Below are 22,401 nucleotides of genomic sequence, written 5' to 3' on the forward strand. Positions count from 1 at the left end.
AGTGAGGGAAGGGGGGTGAATGGAATGGACCAAGTACTCGCCCTGCCTGTACCTCTTTATTAATTTTCATTTGCACAAGTGCCTCCATGCCCAGGAGAGATTTTAAATTGCGGGACATGAAGGCGACTCTTGGGCCATCGTAAGGAATGCGGAAGCCTGACAAAAACCCCTGTAATAAAAAACTGGCATCCCCCACTGCCGGGTAACCGGCAAGTAAGGTCCGCAGTACATGCAGCTTAATTGGGGAGGGGCCCTTTTCCTGGAGCAACTCCAGGTGGGGGCTGCTTTCTGCCCCCTTGTTGATCCCTACCCCCACCCCTGTAGAATCTATGCCTGGGGCAGGCATTGGAAGGGTGCGCAGCTCCACAAACGGCACAGTCATGTCGATAATGACAGGGAGTGCGTGCGCATACCCCCCGGGCATTAAATTCCCAGCACAACTGCCGTGGTTGAACCCCCTGCCCCGCATTAGTGTGGGGAAGGGTAGCAGCCGGCTGTCTGCTGAGAAGATGCCCACTGTCACACCTATCCCCAGTCATAGCCCTGGCAGCAGCCATAAACTGCAGCCATAGTTCAGGTTCTTTTTTGTCCCACCGTAGGGACCTGTTGCATGCCACCCGCATACGAAAGACCTCATCGTAAGACAGCAAGGCCATCCCTGAGAACTCTACATAACCGCGATATATGATGTCCAAGTACTTCAAGAGAGACAGCCCCCTGTGGGGCTGCCTTTCCATCAGCACTCCAGCATATATCAAAAATGCAGGCAGCCAGTTGGCCCAGGTACGGCCAACCCTCCGGCGCCTAGGTTTCTCAGCATCGCCATCAGCATCTTTGTCCCTATCTCTCTTGGGGAGTTCCCTATATAACAAGGAAAACAGGTCCACGTACTCCCCTTGCCAAATTTTTTCTTTCGTAGAAAGGAGCAAGTGAAAACCTAAAGTGACTGATGTGTCCCCAAACGGGATGGCATTAGCAGCCACAGACCCCAAAGGGTCAGACGGAGCACCCAGACTTGCCATTGCTGTAGGTTGTAACTGTTCCCCAGCAAGTGCGGCAGCGGGTGCAAGTCCCTCAGCTGACATAGCTGATGTCAGCACTTGTCCAGTGCCGGCATGCTGCCAGATTTGGTTGCATGCAGCCTGGAGCGGTGGCTGGGATGGTCCACCTGGAGTAGATGATACTGTCAGCTGAGTGCTAGCACATGGACCCCACGGCCTCAACCCCCAGGTTAACCCCCCAGCAGACTGAGCAGGCTGGGCAGACTCACCTGCACCCGTCAGTGGCCCAGAAGCGCATGGAGCCTGGCTGTTGCTTGCTGCAGGTGACATAGTCCCTGCTGCTGCTGCTGCTGTTAAAGTAGCTGCTGGCCCTTCGCTCACTATCTGGCTTGTTTCAGTGGGAGTCTCCAGAGCATCCAGTTGTGCTAAAATCAACGCAAGCACATCAGCATTAGTAGCCTGATGCCCCGAGCTTGACACACCCCAAGACTTAGCCATGGTGCGTCACTGCCCATCCATAACCCCGGCAGAGGGTCCAGCTGTGGCTTCAGGTTCTCGGGGAGGAGCCACCACCAACCCCCTTGTGGGTATCCCAGGAGTGGGTGAAACCCTCCTCCCCCGCTCTAAAGCCTCCAGGTGAGCCAAAATAGCTGCCCAAGGGGGGGCCTCATCGTCATCCGAAGAGCCAGGTGGCAGGAGGGGGCGCTTTTGTGGAGGCTGACAAGCCTTCCCTTTACCTTTTGCACCCCCTTTTCCCTTTTTTGATGGCATTACATCGAAAATACTCAGGTACAATTATATCAGTCAACAATAATATTTGGAATTATTATTAATATTGTTAATGGTAGTACCAATGAATCCCTTGCCAAATATAATAGGCCCCGAGTATCAATATGATTATGACTTCACAATAAAAGGGAATATCAGGAACTTAGTGAATGAAATCTTGCTTAAACTGGCTCTTGCTTAAACCACACTCAAACGGCTGCAGCAGCCACCAGGAGGCAGTGCAGCCGGAGGCCTAGGAAAACCTCCTCCCCCCCACCAGCCAAGGGAGGGGTAGTCAAACAGTCAGGCTGGGCAGTCCCCTGTGACGCGGGCTGCTACACCAGCCGACCGCCGCTGTAATCTTCCCCGTCCAGGGAGATCTGAGGGCTGAAAGAGCCCACACTCAAAGGCCTCAGCCTAAAAATGAGGCCGACTTCGCCACCACCAAGCGCCTTAAAATGGTGCCGAACATGCGGCGATGCAAATGGCCGCCGCTCTCGTCGTCTCTGCGAAACGTCCCTTGCTGTCCATTGCGACGAAAAGAGGAAGGTAGGAGGGGCTGCTGGGCTTAAATAAGCTCTCCAGCCTCCACCCCCTCCCTTCACCAAGTCGCGCTTGCGTCATAGGCATGACGCACAACTCTGCCCTCTTTTGAGATGGGGGCAACTGCTTCACCCCCATCTGCAATTATGCCCCGCCCATCAGCTGTGCGACGAGTGGGGTGTCATTTATTGTTAAATGAAAAATAACAACACCCTTGTCCTTCTTACATTTAAAGACAAAACTACCCCTGGAACATTTATTGAAGTCATCCACCTCTGAAAGTCTCGAATAGGACCCTCCTGTTTTACAGCCCAACTTTGCTTTAAACACGCACACAAATTTAATTGAATCCTTACTTCACTTTGCCAGTAACAATTTGATAAACCTTGAATTGTGAATCTGAGTCTGATTTGGCTTTATGAAGTCATCAAATCCAAGGCATGTGACTTCTGAGTGACCTTATCATGAAATATGAACATAATGTTATTCTTGTTCCTCCTCATAGTTCCAGACAGAGTGTATCTCAGGTTGTGTGTGCCCCAATGGATTGATTGATGATGGCAGAGGGGGATGTGTTGAAGAAGAGGACTGCCCATGCATTCATAACAAAGACTTTTATTCCCCTGGACAAACAGTTAAAGTGGACTGCAACACATGGTAGGATCATCTTTACTGTTACCTGTCGTAGTCATATCAGTGTATGAATGCATTACTATGGAACAGAGTATTGTATATGTGGTGGACTACATGTTTTCTTAGCTACCTCATTTGCCCAGCACTTCAAAAACAATGTAGTACATTGTATTCAATATAGTGCTAAGGTCAACGTTGTGTTAGTACAAGGATTTCTCCTTGCACAGTGAAAGGCTCCTCCTTTTCTCACCCCACCCCGAGCACCCCATAATTTCTGTTCTGGGTTTTTCCTCAACCCTCCAGAGCAGATTTAGGGATGGTGTGGGATGTGCAGGGGGAAGGAGAGGGGGGAACCCATTGCACTAGCAGTAATTCTTGCCCTAGGGCAACTATTTTGTTGAATGAAGCCCACAGACACAGAGCTTAGGCCTTTCACAATTTCTTTCTTTTTTGCACCCCCTAGTACTTGCCAAAGAGGAAGCTGGAATTGCACCAACAATTTGTGCTTTGGCACATGCATCATTTATGGGAGTGGCCATTTCATCACCTTTGATGGAAAATTCTATGACTTTGATGGTACTTGTGAATATGTGGCTACCCAGGTAATATTCAGCTACAGTTATGCAGTTGCATAGTATTCTGAATTATTTTTATGATGCTGGTCTATATAGCTGCTCAAGCACTCCTCAAAATCTCATCTTAGGAAATTGCCTTACCTGGTGGAGTAGCAAATAGCATTCTTAAGATCATTTCTAAGGATGGAATTCAACAATATGGTTCCATTAATGCAAGGACATCTGACTGCGACGGCGCAATGGAACTTTTCCTGCCTCTCCTCTCCCTGCTACCCCCCCCATCTATTCTGGGGTTTTCCCAAAATCTCCAGAGCAGATTTACATTAAAATGTGAACTGAACCAAGTTTCTCCCCCATGCTTATCACAGTAACAATCACCCAAACAGAATCTGCTAGTTTTTAAAACTAATTATGTCCAGGTCACCCAGTTGTTGTGTTCAGCAAATGTAATTGGACCCAATTGCCCCATGAATCATAGATGATTGTTAAACATGAAATATATTAGGTTTGCTATTAACACAAATATTCAGTGCAGCTTTAGTGGCTTTTCAAACAGATTAAAATCAAAGTATTTTGTTTTAGTTTTTCTGAGTGTTGTTCATCTCTCTCTCTCTGCCACCTTTCTCCAGGATTACTGTGGAAACAGAGAATCAGAGGGAACATTTAGTGTCATCACAGAGAATGTCCCATGTGGAACCACTGGAGTCACCTGCTCAAAGGCTATTAAATTTTTTCTAGGGGTATGTATGAGCATAGAAGAGAAGAGGCCTGAAATGGGTTTGGTCTGCGCCTGTAAAGAATCAAAACAGGTTGCAGAAGGGGGGGCAGTTAGGAAAACCTTTGAGTTCTTATTCAAACCAGGCTTTTTTACTTCTAAAAGAGCTAGTCTGATATTAGATGAGCTGACTTAGGAGTATCAGCTTAACATGTTAATATCTGCTTTTATTATAAAGCCTCTGTTACACATCTGCCTTTCAGAGCACTGAACTAAAGCTGGAAGATAAACACATAGAAAAAATTGAGCGGAATACTAGTAGCTCTGTGACTTTTTGGATTCGTGAGCCAGTTGGGCTGTACATTGTAATTGAAGCCAGTAATGGTGTTATTCTCATCTGGGACAAGAAGACTACTATTTTCATCAAGCTGGCACCCTATCATAAAGTGAGTGATTCTGCAATGTCTTTGTATAATGTCATGGAAAGTCTTCTATTAATAGACAAATGCAACAAAGAAGGTGACCTTTTATTGCTGGCTGAAGCAGGTATGCCTTAATGCATTGTTAGATTCTGCACTGGGTGCCAGTATGTGTTGTATTTTATGGCAATATGTTGATTAACACTATGTATACTACTCTTTATGTATACTGAAGACCTTCCTCTTTCAACAAGCCTCTTATGTAGAGACCTTATCCAGTCTGTGTCTGTGTTGGAATTGGTTTTTAAGACTTTTTGAAACATTTTAAAAATATGTTTTTAAATATGATTTGCTTTAATATATTTTGGTCTGTTTTTAAAGATGCTTTAGAGTGTTTTTAGTGTTTTTGTTTGCTGCCCTGGGCTCCTAATGGGAGGAAGGGCAGGATATGAATGAATGAATGTATGAATGAAAATTATTTGAGTGTCAATATTTATTTTGCCAAAATGGCACTATCTACTCATAAGAGAATGGTATCAGCAGGCTCAGAGGAATCCCAAGGTTTGCAGAAATAACAACAACAAAACTCTGTGTGTGTGTCTCTGTGTGTATAACCCAAAAATGTCCCAATGAAGACTGAAGTGTGGAGTCACCATAGAATGCTGACTGATTGCTCACGGAGGACAGAAAACTAGGGGCAGGTGGTGGTGGAATGGAGAGTACATATGTAACCTATACATTCATGCACAAGAGGGAGGTATGAGCAGGCTTGGGGGACCCCCAAAGCCCAAGAAACAGTCCAAAGAGGGCTAAGGGGAATGCTGACAAACAGGTGGGAATTGAACAGAAGCTGAAACCAGAGCTTGGAAAAGTTACTTTTTTGAACTACAGCTCCCATCAGCCCAATCCAGTGGCCAAGCTGGCTGGGGCTGATGGGAGTTGTAGTTCAAAAATGTAACTTTTCCAGGCTCTGGCTGCAACAGATGCACTCCACACTGCAACATATTGTTGCAGGCCCCGCTTGTATTAAGTTACTGCAGTGAAGATGACACACGCCATATAAATAAGTGTATAAAAATAAGAAATTAAGGGGGAAATCCAGTCTCTCCATGGGATTCTCTTACTACCAACTCTCTTCCCATGTTAGTAGTGGGACAGGATGAGGTCAGATATTCTCACTGCACAATAAGAATATCTGGAAACCTTTCATGCCTAGTATTAGGCCACGTTCACTGATTATTTTGATTTTGATTATAGTAAACTCCGTTCTTTTCATGATAATATTTGATAGCTTGCTACAATTAGTTCAAAGTATGAATGTACTAATTCAAGCTTCGTAGCAACTATTTTGTGCAGCTATAAAGATGGTGAATAGACCACAGGCTGAACTGAGTCCAGCTTAAATAGAAATGAAACCATCCCACTTCCATGACATCTTCCTCGACTTTGAGCACTACTTGTTAGCTCTCTTACCACACATGAATAGCTGTGCTCTCCCAAGGGCTGACCCATGCACCAGTGCATGCAGGACACAGGCTAGACTCTGCCAGGAGCTGTTGGTGTGATGGACTGGCGCTGAACACCTGGCCTTTCTGCATTGAAGCCACAACTATGTACCAGGAGGGCAAAGGCAGTGAGAAGGCTGACATTGTGCAGGTGCATTGGCAGGAGTACCAGACTGGCCTCATATATGCACTCACACAGTGCCAATCTTCCTGCTAGCTCATCCCTCCCCTCTTCCCCTGGTAAACAGCAGTGCTCTTTTGCCGGGAGTCCAAGTGCACAGTGCCGCTCTTTCTCAACTACCACCTCTGGATTGTGCTCTTTGTTTCCTAAATATTAACCTTGCACCCTCCCCTCCACCCCAGTATCTGTAGTTGGTAAAACTAGAATAAACCCACCCAAATCAATTTGGGGAGATGTATACACATTTCTCCTAGCTTTTAGGCATTGTAAATACTTTTCAGCTCTGATGTATTACCTGTTTCTCTTTTAAGGGAAACGTCTGTGGCTTATGTGGCAACTTTGATGACAAGTCCAGTAATGACTTCACAGCAAGGGACATGGTCCAAGTAAGCAGTGCACTGGCATTTGGAAATTCATGGAAAAAGGATAGCGCATGCCCTGATGTGGATGTAGACATTGAACCCTGTGATGTGAAACCTCATCGGAAATCCTGGGCAGAGAAAGAGTGCAGCCTCATCAAAAGTGTTGTTTTTACAGAATGTCATAATAAGGTTAGTATTGTTGCTTAGTTACTCGGCAGTGCTTTGCTACAGTAGCCTTGAAGAAAAAGAAGCAATTGCCATACAAGAGCATATGGACAATTTTAATTTTTTTATTTTATATTGTTTGATCAAAATAAATGCATCACTAAGCAGTTTACATAAAATAACACAATCAATTAAGTGGATAATCAATATCTTCTTAAAAATAGCTATGGAAACTGCAGACAAAATACAATTATCAAACTATAGATGAAATCAACAGATTTTAAAAAGAAATGTACATAATAAAATTACATGCTGGGGTAGGCTTGCCTAAACAAAAACGGTTTTCAGCAGGCATTGAAACCAGTACAACAAAGACGTCTGTCAATATTATTAGCGGCAAGTTCCAAAGAATAGCTGCTGCCACACTAAAAGATTGATTCCTCTAAAGTATGGAACAAACAATACGCACAAGGAAAAAAAGTCAGTGCTTTCATAGACATCATAAAACATCCCCTTTCCCAACAGACTATGATCCCAATCCAAAGGAAGTTAGTTGCACTGAAGTCCCTTGCAATCAATAGGACAGCAGGTTAGTCACTAACAATGCAATCCTAACCATGTCAACACAGAAATAAGTTCTGTTGAATTCAGCAGGGCTTATTCCCAGGTAAGTGGGGTTAGGATTGCAGCCTAACTTAAATCCATTTATTATTCACTATTTCAGTGGGACCTGGGGTGCCATTTTATGCAGTATTTTCTTATATTACATGTGAATCCTCCCCACTCATGTATCTTTCATAATGGATTTTGTCATAAACATGTACAGCAACATTCAGGCAATCATAGGGGATCATCCGTAGTGCGATGGGCCTAAAAGTCTTACCACATCAAATCATATGAATCTACAATATCCTGCAGATGATTTCTAACATTGTCTGTTGGAGGTGTTCTTTGGATTAGGGATCACTAGCTGCAAAGACTATGCCCATACTACCCTGAACACACCCAATCTCGTCTGATCTTGGAAGCTAAGCAGGGTCAGCCTGGTTAGTACTTGGATGGGAGACCAGCTGAGAATACCGGGTGCCGAAGGCTTAGAGGAAGGCAATGGTAAACCGCCTCTGAATACCTCTTACCACGAAAACCCTATGAATATATCGAAAAAAAGATTCATAGGGTCACCATAAGTCGTAGTCAAGTTGAAGGCACATAATAAGAACAACAAAGCTGCAAAGATCGTTTAACCAAGGAAAATGGGACTTGGCCTATGTGGCCACTGTGGGCAAAGAGAAGGAGATGTTATGATCGGACATGTCTTGAGTTCTTGGTACTTGGCTGGGTGTGGAGCTCCCATTTCCCTATTTTCACCCTCTCCAGAACTCTCTGCAAGTGCTCTGTTTTGCTTGAAATGAAAAAGAGATGAAGTCATCAGAATTCTCTTCACTGAAAAGCAAATATATTACTTATGATATACAGAATGTTACTAGCCTAAAAGACTTCTGTCTGAAATAAGAACTGATCAAAGAACTCAAGGGAGTAAAATATGATATAGGTCCTTGATGCCTTCATGTGTTGCAATCTGTAATGGGATGGATATTACTGTGCCCTGAGTGTGCCATGAACATGCACAACAACATCAAAGTTCACTGGCAACTATGGGGAATCATGATAAAAAAACTGTTATGGGTTAAGTATTCCATTTAGAGTGACAGAGTTTAAATAGATGATCCATTGAAATATCTCGGCTCTGTGATTTTGTGACTTCCTAATAGGTGGCCCCAGATCAATTCTATGAAGCTTGTGTGCACGACGCTTGTGCCTGTGACTCTGGTGGGGACTGTGAGTGCTTCTGCACTGCAGTTGCTGCCTATGCACAAGAATGCATCAAAGCTGGAGCTTGCGTCTACTGGAGGACTCCTGACATTTGCCGTGAGTATTCAAGATAAATTAGTTCTCGTATATGCATAAAATACCCAAAGAGAGGATGGGCCAGAAACAGAGGCTTAAAACTACCGCAGTGTTAGATGCACTAGTATTTAATCACCCTAATCCCAGTCCTATATATTTAGAGATGTACCAGTGCTCCCCGTCTCACCCTTTTCATGTGATATCCACAGGCCTTGAATAAGAGCTCTTTTATGATGTTATCTAGTTGTGCCTTCAAAATAAAATGTAGGTGGGAATTACACATTTAGAGGGGAACAGCAGGGCTCTGGCCACTTTTGCTCTCCCTCCCCCCATTGTGTGGGAATATCTTTAAAGGATGTCCTGGTATATGCACGTAGGACTTCCTTGTGATTGTGAACCCTGATCACACAAGGCTCCCAATCACAGGGAAAACTTACTTGTGTACAATAGGCTCCCCTTTACAGGCACTCCTCCCAATTCATGGATGGCATGTGACCAGGATTGGGGGAGGGGACGTCCTGTTCCATCTAATTACAATCACATAAAGGGGAATAGCCAAATAAGACTATAGTTTCATATCAGAATATGTTCCATGTTAAACCAGGGTGAATTGAAATTCTAGTTACATTGGTGATAGCGATGGTCCCAGAATAGGGAACATATGCACAACCGTCATATGAGGGAACTTCTGCTGTTTGTTTTCTGATGACTATTATTTCTTCTGTTAGCAATCTTTTGTGACTACTGGAATCCTACGGATGTATGTGAATGGCACTATGAGCCTTGCGGAAGTGACATTGTAACATGCAAGATCCTTAATCACATTAGCACCAACTTTTCAGTGCCACACTTGGAAGGTATGAAACTGCCAGTTAATGGTAGCTTTTGCTCTTCAAGAAATATTTGTTAATGCAGTTTGGAATACATTTCATCTAGGGCTGTGCGCTAGATGTGACCAAGGCCCAAGCCAAATTGGGCTCATTAGGATGTTTTGGGGCCTTGGCTGAGTCAGGTTCAGATAGCCACAGATTGCTATGGGTCAGATTGGGGGCTGTCAGGGGGTGGGGAATCAGGCAGAAAGAAGAGGCAGGCATTAGGTGGGAAGTCCCAATGCCATGGCTCTCCTTCCTGCCTGAGCACAGCCCCACAGGGGCACTGCTTCAGCTCATCAGCTGAATGAGCAGAGGCAGCAATCCTGCAGGGTGCAGATGCTAGTTTGCAACTGACTATCCTCCAGGTAAGTTGCTTGCAAGGCAGGACCGTGCAGGATCGGTGCCTCCATTCAACAGCTGACAAGCGAAAGCAACAATCCTGCAGGGTGTGGGTGCTAGTTTGCAAGTAGCTTTCTTGAAGGAAACCTGCTTGCAAAACAGCACCTCACAGAATTGATCCCCACGTCTCCTTCCTCTGCCCCCTCCTGGACATGTTTAATTAGGGTTTTTTTTAACCCTAAATAAACATTAGCCCTGCCCTTAAACTTATTTGGGACTGGCTCTGAGGCAAGGTGAGTGGCCCCTGGGGTTGACCCAGGGCAGGTTGGCTTTGTGCCCCTCCAGATTGGAGTGATGGGGCAGATGGGGGGGGCTGTGCAAAGCCCTAATTTCATCTAATGGGTTATAGTAACCTCTACCACTTCCCACCCCCTAATTAATGCATTAACCTCTTGGAAACTGTTTGCATACAGGTTTGGTAGAAAATGTTTACAGCTTACAGAGTCACATCCAAGTTGTCTGCGCAGACTGAGAGCCTTGGGCATGTCAGGGATGGAGAACCAATGGCCCTCCAGATCTTGTTGGACTCCCCAGCCAGCATGGTCAATGATTAGGGATGGCTGTAGTTCTGCAACATCTGGAAGGCACCACATTGGCTATCCGTGCCTCATGCAAATGTTGCTGTTATGTTAAGTATATTGCCTACATGTAATTTTACAAATTGTGTCTTTGTGGGTGCTAGGTTGCTACCCACGATGTCCTTCAGAGACCCCGATATACCATGAAGAGTTTAATAGATGTGTGACAGAGGATTTGTGTGGCTGCTATTATGATGACACTTACTACCCAGTTGGATGGATTATACCCACATATGAACCCAAAGACGAGTGTGAGAAATGGTATGTGAGAATAAAGAACTAATAGACTAGCAGTAGCAGAAAAGCATTTGTATATAAGTTGATAATTACACTGCTGGTTTTTTGTTCTGTCGCTAGTCATTTTCATGAACAAGAAAACTGTTCTTAATAGGGAACTATTTTTAAGCTAGCCTAAAATGTAATTGGCCTCAATGCAAATGTGCTATATGTACAGGAATTTCCAGTTTTTAAAAAGATTTATCCAAATGTGGCATTTCTCTACTAAAGTCACCAGTTTTAAGCTAAATTCCTCCCACACAAAAGTTGTGACTGAAGGGAATGCACTTGCCACACGGGAATTTGGCCTTCTCCTTTTCCTTTTCGATGATGATGGTGATTACATTAATTTATTACCCACCTTTCCCCAGCAGGTGCAATAAGGATAAAACAATTCAAAATTCAATATTAAGAAGTTAAAACAAATTACAGTCACTGGAATAGGGTGGGTCCTGAAAACACATATCTCAGGTGTCAAAGGCCAAAGTGAAGAGGTGCATCTTCAGCATATGCTAGAAACTATATAATGAAGGTGCCATGCACACCTCTGTTGGGAGGGAATTCCACAACCTATGAGCCACCACAGAAAATGTCCTCCCCCAGGTGACCAACCATTGATTCTTTGAGGGCAGCAGAACTACCAAGAGGGCTCCTTCTGCAAACCTTAAAACCTGGGAGGGGCCATAGTGAAGGAGGGGCCTTTCAGGTATATTCATCATCATCATCATGTGGGTTTTCTAGTTTCCCATAATGCTTCACATACATAATTTATTTATGTCAGTATTCCTTACCACAGCCCTTTAACATAGGCCAGCATAATCATATTAATGCTGAATAAGTAGGAGGAGCTGGAACTGAGAATTTGTCGCTTTATTAAGGCCATCCAATATGTTCATAAATGAGCTAATATTTGATACAGAGCTTCCTTGCTAATGGTTCATCTTCTTAACTACTGTTCTGAAGGAGGTAATTGGTTTGGTTATTTTTTCTGAGGCTGCCTAAAATTTCACTGGTCATGATGTAAATACTGTGTACAGCCCCATGTGCACAGGGACTTCCATTTCTGTTCTATAAAAAGGAAATATCAGCAAAGCCATTCTCCATTTTGCTTTAAAGCAGAGTATATGTGAGGCCTCTGGCCATGGCTATTAACTAGAACTGCCCAATTTTGTGTGGGTCCTGCGCAATGGCGTCTATGGTCCCTTTCCTCCATTGTTCCCTTCTGTTAGGATGAATCCTTGCCCTGCCAGCAGGGTGTTGGTGTGGACCAAAAGGAAAGCCTCTAGTGTTCCATCCACAAGGAAATAGAAGATGACAGCTGAGATCCCTGTGATGGGCTGTCTCCCATTTTCTGTTGGGCAGAGCATCAGCAGAATGCATGATTCTGTCATGATGGACCCTCTGGCATTTTTTTGGCAGATGCTAACATGCTGGCTGCTGATCTGCGGTCTGGAAGTGCCCATGAATTGCAGGGATTCAAGGCAGTATATCTGCCTAATACAGTCATGAAGTTTTGGAGGGTGGGGTGGGAGAAGGCTTGTGTCGGGTGAGTGAAACTGAACAGTTCAAAAATAAATGAAGAAATGTATCTGTGTTTGTTTCTGAGTCAATGTGATTTGAGCTAGGGGAAGCTCATGCATCACTAGGCAAAAAACTGTATTGTTGAGTCTTCTTGATATTGAAATGCTGGTTTTAACTTTTAAAGCTTAAATGTTCTGGGTCCAGGGTGTTTAATGGAGCATCTCCTCCCTTACCTTGCTCTCATATTGATGGAGGAGGCCCTCCTCTGCTTTGTTAAGTGATGTTGCTGATGACATGATTTTATAGTGTTATGATGTTTTAAAGTTGGAAGCCACCGTGGACACAATTGCAGGCTCAGCATTTACCAAATGGAAGTACAAAACAAACAAATAAGTCTTCCAATGTTTAATTTCTGAGAAGTTTTTTTTTTTAATTTCAGTTACTGTGCCTCAACTGGAAAAGTGGAGTGTGAGCCTATAACAGGTATATTTCATTTTGTTGTTTCTCCATTCAGAATACAAAACAGAAAAACACTGTACACTTTTGCTGCATATTTATCTGGGGATTGAGCAATGATTTAGAATGAGTCCCTACTCATTCTATTTTTATATTAAATAACAATAGGATAGCCTTTTTCCATTTTGCAGTAGCTCCACAAAAAGGAATGTAGCCAAAGGAGAATTGGGTTGCTAAACATTTTTGTTCAAGCACTTGTCTTTCATTTTTATCTATAAGGTATTTCTTGAGTCTCATAACCTGTCACCGAGGGTAATGCCCAGCTTACTTTGCAGTGCACCGCATGCATATTTACTGAGAAATCAGGCCCTGTTGAGTTCAGTGGCGTTTACAACCACATGTGTGATTAGGGCGCAATCCCTTCCCCCAATGATGATGGCTGGTGGGGTTAGGATGGCGTATTGCCTCCTCTTCACCAGCCTCCACTGGCAGAGAGAAGCCCTGCTGCCATTAGGGCTCTGCTACGGTGGAGACCCTAAGCTGTGCCATGGTGGGTGGGAAGCTACTGTGAATGGGGCATTGTGGAATGGGGTAGGAGCAGAGCTTGGAAAAGTTACTTTTTTTGAACTGCAACTCCCATCAGCCCCAGCCAGCATGGCCACTGGATTGGGCTGATGGGAGTTGTAGTTCAAAAAAGTAACTTTTCCAAGCTCTGGAACAGTGGAGGCTTTGCATCCATGGGATCCAAAGCCCCTTGGGCCCCTCATATGTAAGTTCACTGCTCTGATGCTGGCACTAAAGTTGCTAAAGCAAAAGAGAAGAGTAAGGAGTTGTCAGGGTAATAAAGTGATAGGCATGGGACTGAGAAGGGGCTTTGTCTGGTGCAGTAGAGCTGAGCATTCCCAGGATATAAGTGTTTTTTTGTTTGTTTCTTTCAAACTCTCTAGCTTAGGATATTGTTTGTTTTGACATTTGGGGTCGGGAGGGTAGACGGTTGTCTGGTGATCTGTCATGGTAGAAAACAATCATTTCATGATGGAAAAGATGTTCATGAACCCACTGTGAATGAAGGTCAGTAGAATGACTTTCAAATTGCTAAACATTTTTCTGTCAGTGCTTGTCTATCATTTTTATCTATAAGGCATTTCTTTAGTCTCATAACCTGTAACTGAGGATAATGCCCAGCTTTCTTTACAATGCACCCCATGCATATTTACTTAGAAATAAGACCCTGTTGAGTTCGCTGGAGCTTACTGCCAAATAGCAGCAGAAGTGGGAGTGATGCTGCTACCTGTACACACAGGCTCATGTGTTTGGTGGGTGGAGTTGTTCGTCTTTGTGGTATATTCGTGTTTTGAACCAGTTAGTAGTGATTACCTAACAGTGATGGTGATTTATTTTAGTTATTTTAAGTTATATTGATGTTTAACATTTTTTTAAATGCTTTGTATTGTTTTAAATGTTTAATTTGGTTTGATGACTAATGTTAAGATGTCAGTGTTTAAGATGATTTTTTTCAAATGGTTTGCATTGTCTTAAATGTGTAATTTTGTTTGATTTTTTTACAACACTGTAAACTGCTTAGAGGCTTATTTTGAAGTATGAAGCAGTATACACATTTATTTATTTAATAAATAAGTAAATAAATAAAATAAAATGTGTGTTTAGGGCACACTCCTACCTCCCTTCCCCGATGATGATGGCTGGTGGGGTTAGGATGGCATATTGCCTCCTCTTCACCAGCCTCTGTGGGCAGAGAGTAGTCCTGCTGGTATTGGGGCTCTGCTTTGATGGAGATCCTAAGATCTGCTATGTGGGTGGGAAGCTATGAGTGGTACCCATTGAAAAGCCACAAAATGGGGCATTGTGGAATGGAAGCTTTGCATCCATAGGGTTCAAAGCTCTTTGGGCCCCTCAGCTGCACCAGTCTGGAGCTGTCACAACAAATAAAGAAAGAAATGAAATGAAATGAAAACCATCTTCTGCCTTGACTGGCAGGATCTATTGTACTCCGCTGCTCCTGGCTGGTGGTTTGGATTGCTCTGCTCATTAATCATCCTGGAGCACATGGTGGACCATTTTAACAGCCCTCCTTTTAAATCAAGTCACATTCTTACTACGGCATGGGAGCCATTTTCCTATGGCCAGTACCCATGCTACTATGAAAAACATCTGATTACAGAAATTATGCTGGTTGGTACATTCATGTGGGGTCTGCCTGGCTAGGAATGAGAGTAATGACTGCATAGGAAGGACCTACATAAATAGCTCATGTAACTCCGATAGGCAGATACTTGCCACAGTGAGATAACACAGTCATCTCGCCATAGGGAACCAGGTAAACATTCCACGGTGCTTGCTGTAAATATGAATGGAGCTTAGATTCATGTATTTCACTTAATAGCAGAGCTTGGAAAAGTTACTTTTTTGAACTACAATTCCCATCAGCCCAATCCAGTGGCCATGATGGGAGTTAAAAAAGTAACTTTTCCAAGCTGTGCTTAATAGATTTATTAAACATCCTAGCACCTTGATCCTAAGCACATTTACTGGAGAGTAGGTCCCACAAGCTTCTGTAGAGCTTACTTCTAAGTAGAAGGGCATTGAACCAAAAATCTTAATAAGATCCCACATGTCACCAGGTTAAATAAGTCTTTACCTACAGTTATCATTCATTCTTACAGAAAAACACACTATTCGCACCTTGGATTATTTCATGTACATTTTGATTGGTTGTTTTTTATTATGCTTCAAGTGAAAGAACTTAAACACACTGATTTCCTTCATACAGGCAGCTGTTGCTATGATGGCAAAGTGTACCATGAAGGAGACTACATTGAAGAGAGAAATGGATCGTTCTGTTTCACCTTAGTATGCACAAATGGCACTATGAAGGTTGATGTACGCTTTTGCACTACAACTTCAACTGTGACTCCCACAATGACTCTTTCAACTACCTCTTCCACTACTACTACCCCTACCACAAGTAAGCTTGCAGCATTGCTAATAGGAAGACACCTTTGCTAACTATCTCCATAGAGAAAACTGCATTGACGTCAAGTTTGTTTTATGTCTCCATGTATAGCTAAATGGCTTTAATTTGCATGCTGATGCTCTCAACATGACATGAATCTTTCTCCATGTCAAAGCTATAATCTTCTCCAAAACCTCTTAAGATTGTACAGTAAAGCTCCATATTTTTTTCTTCCCATTTCAGCTTCCACTACAACCTCCACTATAATCTCTTCAACAAGTAAGTCTTCATAAAGAAGTTGGGGAGGAGCCATAGTTCAGTAGTAGTGTATGTGCTTTGCATGAATGAAGTCTCAGGTTCAATCCCTGGATCTTCTGGATCTTAAGGAAGCCCTGGCAAAATTTCTGTATGAGGCCGTGAAGAGTCACTACCAGTCAGAGCAGACAATATGGGTCTACATGTACTAGTGATATGACTCAGTTTAGAGAAAATTCATATATTCATATGTAAGTTCACTGCTCTGACCTTGGCAGTAAAGTTGCCAAAGCAAAAGAGAAGAGAAAGGAGATGTCAGGGTGATAAAGTGAAAGGCATGGTACTGAGAATGGGCTTGTGCAGTAGAGCTGAGCATTCCTAGGATATAAGTATTTGTTTGTTTGTTTCAAAGTCTCTGGCTTGGGTTATTTTTGTTCTGATATTTGGGGTTGGGAGGGTAGATGGTTGTCCGGTGATCTGCCATGGTAGAAAACAATTATTTATATTCATATAAATGCACTGCAAATGAAGCTCAGGAGAATGACTTTCAAATTTGACTTCAAATCTTACAGCTCCATGCTTTGAACTTGTCTGCCGATGGAGTAAATGGTATGATGTCAGTTTTCCTGAAGAGGGACCGGAAGGTGGTGACTTTGAGACATATGATGCCATAAGAACTAAAGAAGGAAGCAACTTTTGTTCAGCCCCACAAGATATACGGTGCAGGGCTGAAAATGCACCTGATCAAAGTATTGAAGAATTGAAACAGAAAGTGGACTGTAATGTTACTTATGGGCTCATTTGTAGAAACAAAGACCAGGATCAGAGCATCTGGACCCTCTGCTATAATTATGAAATACAAGTCGAATGTTGTCAAATGGAAATTTGCAGCACTTCTACCATAACTCCCACCACTACTCCCTCCACTCCTACCACTACCTCCATGCCACCTACTACTACACCAACTACCACTCCTACCGCATCTTCTACAACCAGGTCAACTACCACTCCTTCTACAACTTCAACGCCAAATACTCCAACCACAACCACTACTACAACAGGTAATGAATACATTGTTATTTCCTGGTATTGCTTTTCAATGAATAAAGGTTCACTCACAGAAAAGTGAAATTTATTGAGTGCTAATATAGTAATGAATTCGGATAATATATCTTTAAAAAGAGATTTACATGGCTAAACATAAATAATACACTTCACCTAAAAAGGGGTAGAAAAATTGATAGGTATTTGTTTTATTTAAACATATTTATCCATAATTTTCCCTTAGTGGCTACTAAAATCAGCCTGATTACTTTTTTTTTTTTTTAGAAATTACAAATGATATAAAATATTACTTTGATTAAGGGCCCTTCCCATATTTAATTTCTTGCTCAGTGTGTAATACAGGCAATCCTGTATATGGCTTCAGGAACATTCCCTTATTTGCAAGCATTTTTTCTCCCATTGAATCACTGAAGTATTGCAAGATGTAATTATGCTAGGATCAGACTTCACATATGTCCCTGCAAGCATATTCCCTCAAATGCCCATGGATGGTAATGTGTACATGGAATGAATTCGGAAAACCAACCTAGGCTAAGGCAAGATTCACATTGGAGAAATTTAATATCAGGTCTCAGGGAATGACTGCAGAATATTTTTCCATGATGTAAATTCTCAAATGCAAATGCAACCTGCAAATATACAATACATTTAGAAATTGGTGAATAATTTTATTAATATTTCTCTATTTTTTCTTCTCTTTTCTTGCATTAATTTCATCACTGTTGACAACAGTCTCCACAAGTAAGTACACATTAAAAAGTTCCATTATAATTTACAGCATACTTTGTGTGTGTATCAAGAAAGTCAGAAAATATTATGATGTGGGAATGCTCTGGGAAACAAACTGACTGAACTGGAGGAAATCTGCATCTTGCATGTTTCTGCTGATGGAGTTTAAAAAAGGGAGCAAGTGTTTTCCTGGGCAATTCTAGCTCTTCAAGCTAGAAGAAAATAGTCCATCTTTTCCCTCCAGTTCATGAATATGGTCAGGTAGCCCATTGCCTAGAAAAGCTCAGGCCATAAGAAACCAACAAGCCCCTAAGGTGCCACAACATTGTTTTTGGCTCCTTTGCTGATAATGCAATACATGGGAACATTTTAAAGCAGCTACTTAGTTCTTTTATTGTTCGTATTCCACGCAGGCAAGATTTGAAAAGGGAAGCAATGGTATGAATTTTGTGGTAGTGATGAAGTCTCTGGCACCAACTGACCAAGGAGTGTGGTGTCACAGAGGCCGAAGAGTGCTGATGTCATGAACAGAGGGGTGTCGCACACTAAGGAGAGCAGAGTCAGTGTCACTGAAGGAAAAGAGCAGAGTAGGCATTAGACTGAGGAAAAAGAGCCTGAGTTAAGAGAAGGATTGGAGAAGGAGACCAGAGGAAAGTGGAAGGAAAAAAGGGGAAGCAGAGAGGCAGGTCAAGGCAAAGAAGCTTAGGTGAGTGGTAGGGATTGAAAGATCTGTCAATTTCAGTTATCTCCATATCTCATTATTCTAAACTTAAATTCCATTCTCCACACTTCTGCAGCAATTTGTGATTTTTTTTAAAGTCATGAAAATTCTCCAGCAGTTTTCTGTGAATTTCCCTTGATAAACACCCTTTGTAGGCAGTTTTGACTATTGTACACATTTTTGCAAGTCATTTCAAGTCATATTATGCATTTTTGCATATTATTTCCACACATACATTCATTTTATGCACACTTTCACCTAATATATGCATTTTTGTGAACACTGGTTGGCAAAATGCATTGCAAAATTCAAGTAAGTGTGAATTTCAAAGGATGGCTGGGTTCTGGTTCTCATATTGTTTTGGAAAGTGAGAATTTGATAGGTAGAGGTTGAAATGCGAACTAAATTGAAATTCTCACCATCTCTATTGAGTGGTGCATAGAAAGACAGGGACAGGGGATTAGAATACCAAAAAAGGCTTCGATCCTAAATGTAGTGTGACTGTGCCCAGTCACAACTGAGGCCTTGATTTGATTTGATTTGATTTGAACTGAGGCCTTAAACCATCTAGTCAAAAATAATGATGTGTTTTCCCAAACATATAAATCCAAATACATAAATCACCTTGGCTAGAGAAATTTCTGTCAGTTTCAGAAGAAAGTGGCAAGATGGGACGGTTTACATTATAAAATAAAAGGGATTAATTGAACTCCATCTGATGGAATCTGAAATTCTTTAGCAAGTGTGAGTTTATGAATGCTGATGCAGCAATAAGCACTCATATTATTCTAGATTTGTATATTGTATAACAATGCTTTTGCAAGCTTTGTACGTAACTTACTGTTTTCAGAATCACCTGTGCAACTATTGAGTTAGTTCTTTCTGCCATTGTTTCATTGCAGCAACTTGTGCCCATACTGAAGAATGTGAGTGGTCCGAATGGATTGATGTGAGTTACCCACTGTATGGCCGTGATTTCGGTGACTATGAAACTTATGATAACATCAGAGCACACAACATCGAGATCTGTGAGACGCCAGAAAACATATCATGCCGAGCAGAGAAATTTCCTGATGTCTCATTGGAGGAACTGGGACAAAAAGTGGAATGCAACGTTTTGAATGGACTTACGTGTAACAATAAAGATCAGGCTGCTACACCTGCGGTTCCAATAGATATGTGTCTCAACTATGAGATTAGTGTATACTGCTGCAAACCTATATGCTTCATTACAACATCAACGACATCTCCAACCACAACTCCTTCCACTACTACCCCAACTACCACCACCACCAAAAGTACGACTACCATCACCCCCACACCAATTACCACCACGCCAAGCACTACTTCCACACCATTTACCACGACACCAAGCACTACTTCCACACCATTTACCACCACACCAAGCACTACTTCCACACCATTTACCACCACGCCAAGCACTACTTCCACACCATTTACCACAACACCAACTACCACTCCTATTACTACCACCTCCACGCCATCCACCACTACCCCAACTACCACTCCAACCACAACCTCTACAACCCCTACAAACACGCCAGCTACCACGACGTCAACTCCAAGTCCAACTACAACCAGTACCACTACAGAAACCACTCCAGGTAATGAATATATTGTTACTTCTTAGTCTTACTTTGGATAAATGAACTAATCACTCACAGAATCATTAAAAATGCTGACCACGTTATGAGGGCATGTTTGTATCAGCACATGTAATCATTTTCCCCCCTTATTTCATTTTACTTGAACCATTGCAGGTACTAGCATTGCATCAATACCCACCTCCTCTTCTTAGGATTGCGGCTTGACTTTCTGTTGTCCCCCCCCCCCCGAGAATGTACAGGTGTAGGTAGAGATGTGAAGGCCCAGGAAAAAACAGGGAAAAAATCTTTCCCGCTTTTTCCAAAGCCTTGTGTTTTGTTTTTACAGGTCTAAAAACAGTAAAACACTTACAGTTATAAAATGATTATAGTATGTTCCAAATGGAACAGAACAGTATCAATTTGGTAAAAGAGGTGGGACCCACAAAACAAAGTACTTTAACTGTCAGAGGCCAAGGTAAAGAGGTGTGTCTTCAGCTTATGGCAAAAGCTATACTTTGAAGATGCTAGATGCACCTATGTGGGGAGGGAGTTCCACAATTTTCTGTAAACAAACCTAAGACAATATTCATATTGCAGAGATTTAGCATCAGGTCTCAAAGAATTATTGCAAAATATTTTACGTTAATCTATAATCACATGTGGGAATTTCACCTACAATAATGCAATTCAGTTAGGAACAGATGGATAATTTTTAATACTTCTCTCTCTCTCTCTCTCTCTTCTTTTCTTGTGCTAATTTCACCAATGACAACAGTCTCCACAAGTAAGTACAAAAACAAAAGATAGATTACAACTTTTTAAAAGAAGTCAGAAAATAGAAGGATGCAATTATTATAACCAGGCTCATCATACTATAATGAGACTATAGGTAGTGTTAGGTGACTGAGTTAGGAGGACTTAATGTTCTGTTCTACCTTCCATGTTTCTGTTGATGAGATACTGAGAAAGTTGAGCAAGTGTTTTCCTTGCCGTTTACAGGTCTTTAAGCTAGGAGAAAATAGTCTGTTTTTACGGTGTGTTTTGTCAATGTACCTCTTCAGTGAAAGTATTCAATGTATGCTTTTTGTGGACTTCAACCTATCTGTTGACGACCTTGTCTAAATAAGTATACCAGCTTTTTACTTCACTTCATGCATCTGGTGAAGTAGACTATAGAACGGAGCTGAAATTTCTCAATAGAAATGGACAGAGCTGAACTGAAACTTCTCAGAAGACATTTTCTCAGAAAACAGTCTTTTCGTTTTTCTTAGCCCTCTAGAACAAGAATGCCACTTTGCAGATTTTTTGCTGAATGGTCATACATTGTTTTTGGCGGGGGTTGCCATTCCTCTCACCACCCCAATGCTCCAGAGCAGTGCTAGATCTAGGGCTAAGTGGAGGATGCCAAGTAGTGGAGAGACTGCCAGCAGAGATGCTGCTGCTTCCTCTTGCATCGGCGGGGGGCGGACCCTTAGGAAAAAGAAATAAAGCTGTTCTGCTGTTGCTAATGGTGAGCCTCATCCCCAGTGAATTGTGGAGAATTTCTCCTCTCACTGGAGGAATTTGGTGAAATGCCCCATAAATTGCTTTGCCCACAAATAGGATGGCGAATTTCAAGAAGCCATTTGCACATGCAAGCTCTAATTCCTTACAAAGGCTCATGCCATAAAAAAACAAACAAGCTCTTAAGCTTCCACAATGTGGTATGTTTGGCATCCTTGACAATGTTGCAACATATTCAAACAGCCTCATATGCATGTTTCAAGCTCAGAAAGCACATCTCTTTGTGAATTTTTTGTCTTAATTTCTGAATAACCTGGCCAAATGAGAAAGCTTACATTATAAAATAAAAGGGATTAACTGAACTCCAGATCTGATGGGATCTATGGTTTTCTTGAGCAAATTTGAGATTATGAATGCTGGTGCAGCAACAAGCACTCATATTATTCTAGCTTACTATATTTTATAACAATGTTTCCACAACTTGAGCAATGGTTACCTGACATATTGTTTTCAGAATTACCCGTACAACAATTGAGTTGGTTCTTTCTGCCATTGTTTCATTGCAGCAACTTGTGCCCATACTGAAGAATGTGAGTGGTCCGAATGGATTGATGTGAGTTACCCACTGTATGGCCGAGATTTCGGTGACTATGAAACTTATAATAACATC

At 42.3% G+C, this 22,401-nt stretch overlaps 1 protein-coding gene and 1 pseudogene across 1 annotated transcript in view; both read left to right on the plus strand.

Annotated features, from left to right (window-relative positions):
* Positions 1 to 22,401, plus strand: part of MUC2 (mucin 2, oligomeric mucus/gel-forming) — a 98,083-nt gene that overhangs the window by 34,478 nt on the left and 41,204 nt on the right. Inside the window, exons 19-32 of the mRNA XM_061610096.1 lie at positions 2,818 to 2,969; positions 3,409 to 3,547; positions 4,150 to 4,260; positions 4,499 to 4,681; positions 6,652 to 6,891; positions 8,640 to 8,796; positions 9,504 to 9,632; positions 10,729 to 10,885; positions 12,861 to 12,904; positions 15,669 to 15,863; positions 16,095 to 16,130; positions 16,679 to 17,167; positions 17,904 to 17,912; positions 19,524 to 20,246. Of these exons, the coding sequence (XP_061466080.1) occupies positions 2,818 to 2,969; positions 3,409 to 3,547; positions 4,150 to 4,260; positions 4,499 to 4,681; positions 6,652 to 6,891; positions 8,640 to 8,796; positions 9,504 to 9,632; positions 10,729 to 10,885; positions 12,861 to 12,904; positions 15,669 to 15,863; positions 16,095 to 16,130; positions 16,679 to 17,167; positions 17,904 to 17,912; positions 19,524 to 20,246 (2,764 nt within the window). The remainder of the gene's footprint in view (positions 1 to 2,817; positions 2,970 to 3,408; positions 3,548 to 4,149; positions 4,261 to 4,498; positions 4,682 to 6,651; positions 6,892 to 8,639; positions 8,797 to 9,503; positions 9,633 to 10,728; positions 10,886 to 12,860; positions 12,905 to 15,668; positions 15,864 to 16,094; positions 16,131 to 16,678; positions 17,168 to 17,903; positions 17,913 to 19,523; positions 20,247 to 22,401) is intronic.
* On the plus strand, positions 7,845 to 7,962 carry LOC133378515 (5S ribosomal RNA; annotated as a pseudogene).

The sequence above is a fragment of the Rhineura floridana genome, chromosome 2 (genome assembly GCF_030035675.1).
Source record: "Rhineura floridana isolate rRhiFlo1 chromosome 2, rRhiFlo1.hap2, whole genome shotgun sequence".
NCBI classification, from domain to species: Eukaryota; Metazoa; Chordata; class Lepidosauria; order Squamata; family Rhineuridae; genus Rhineura; species Rhineura floridana.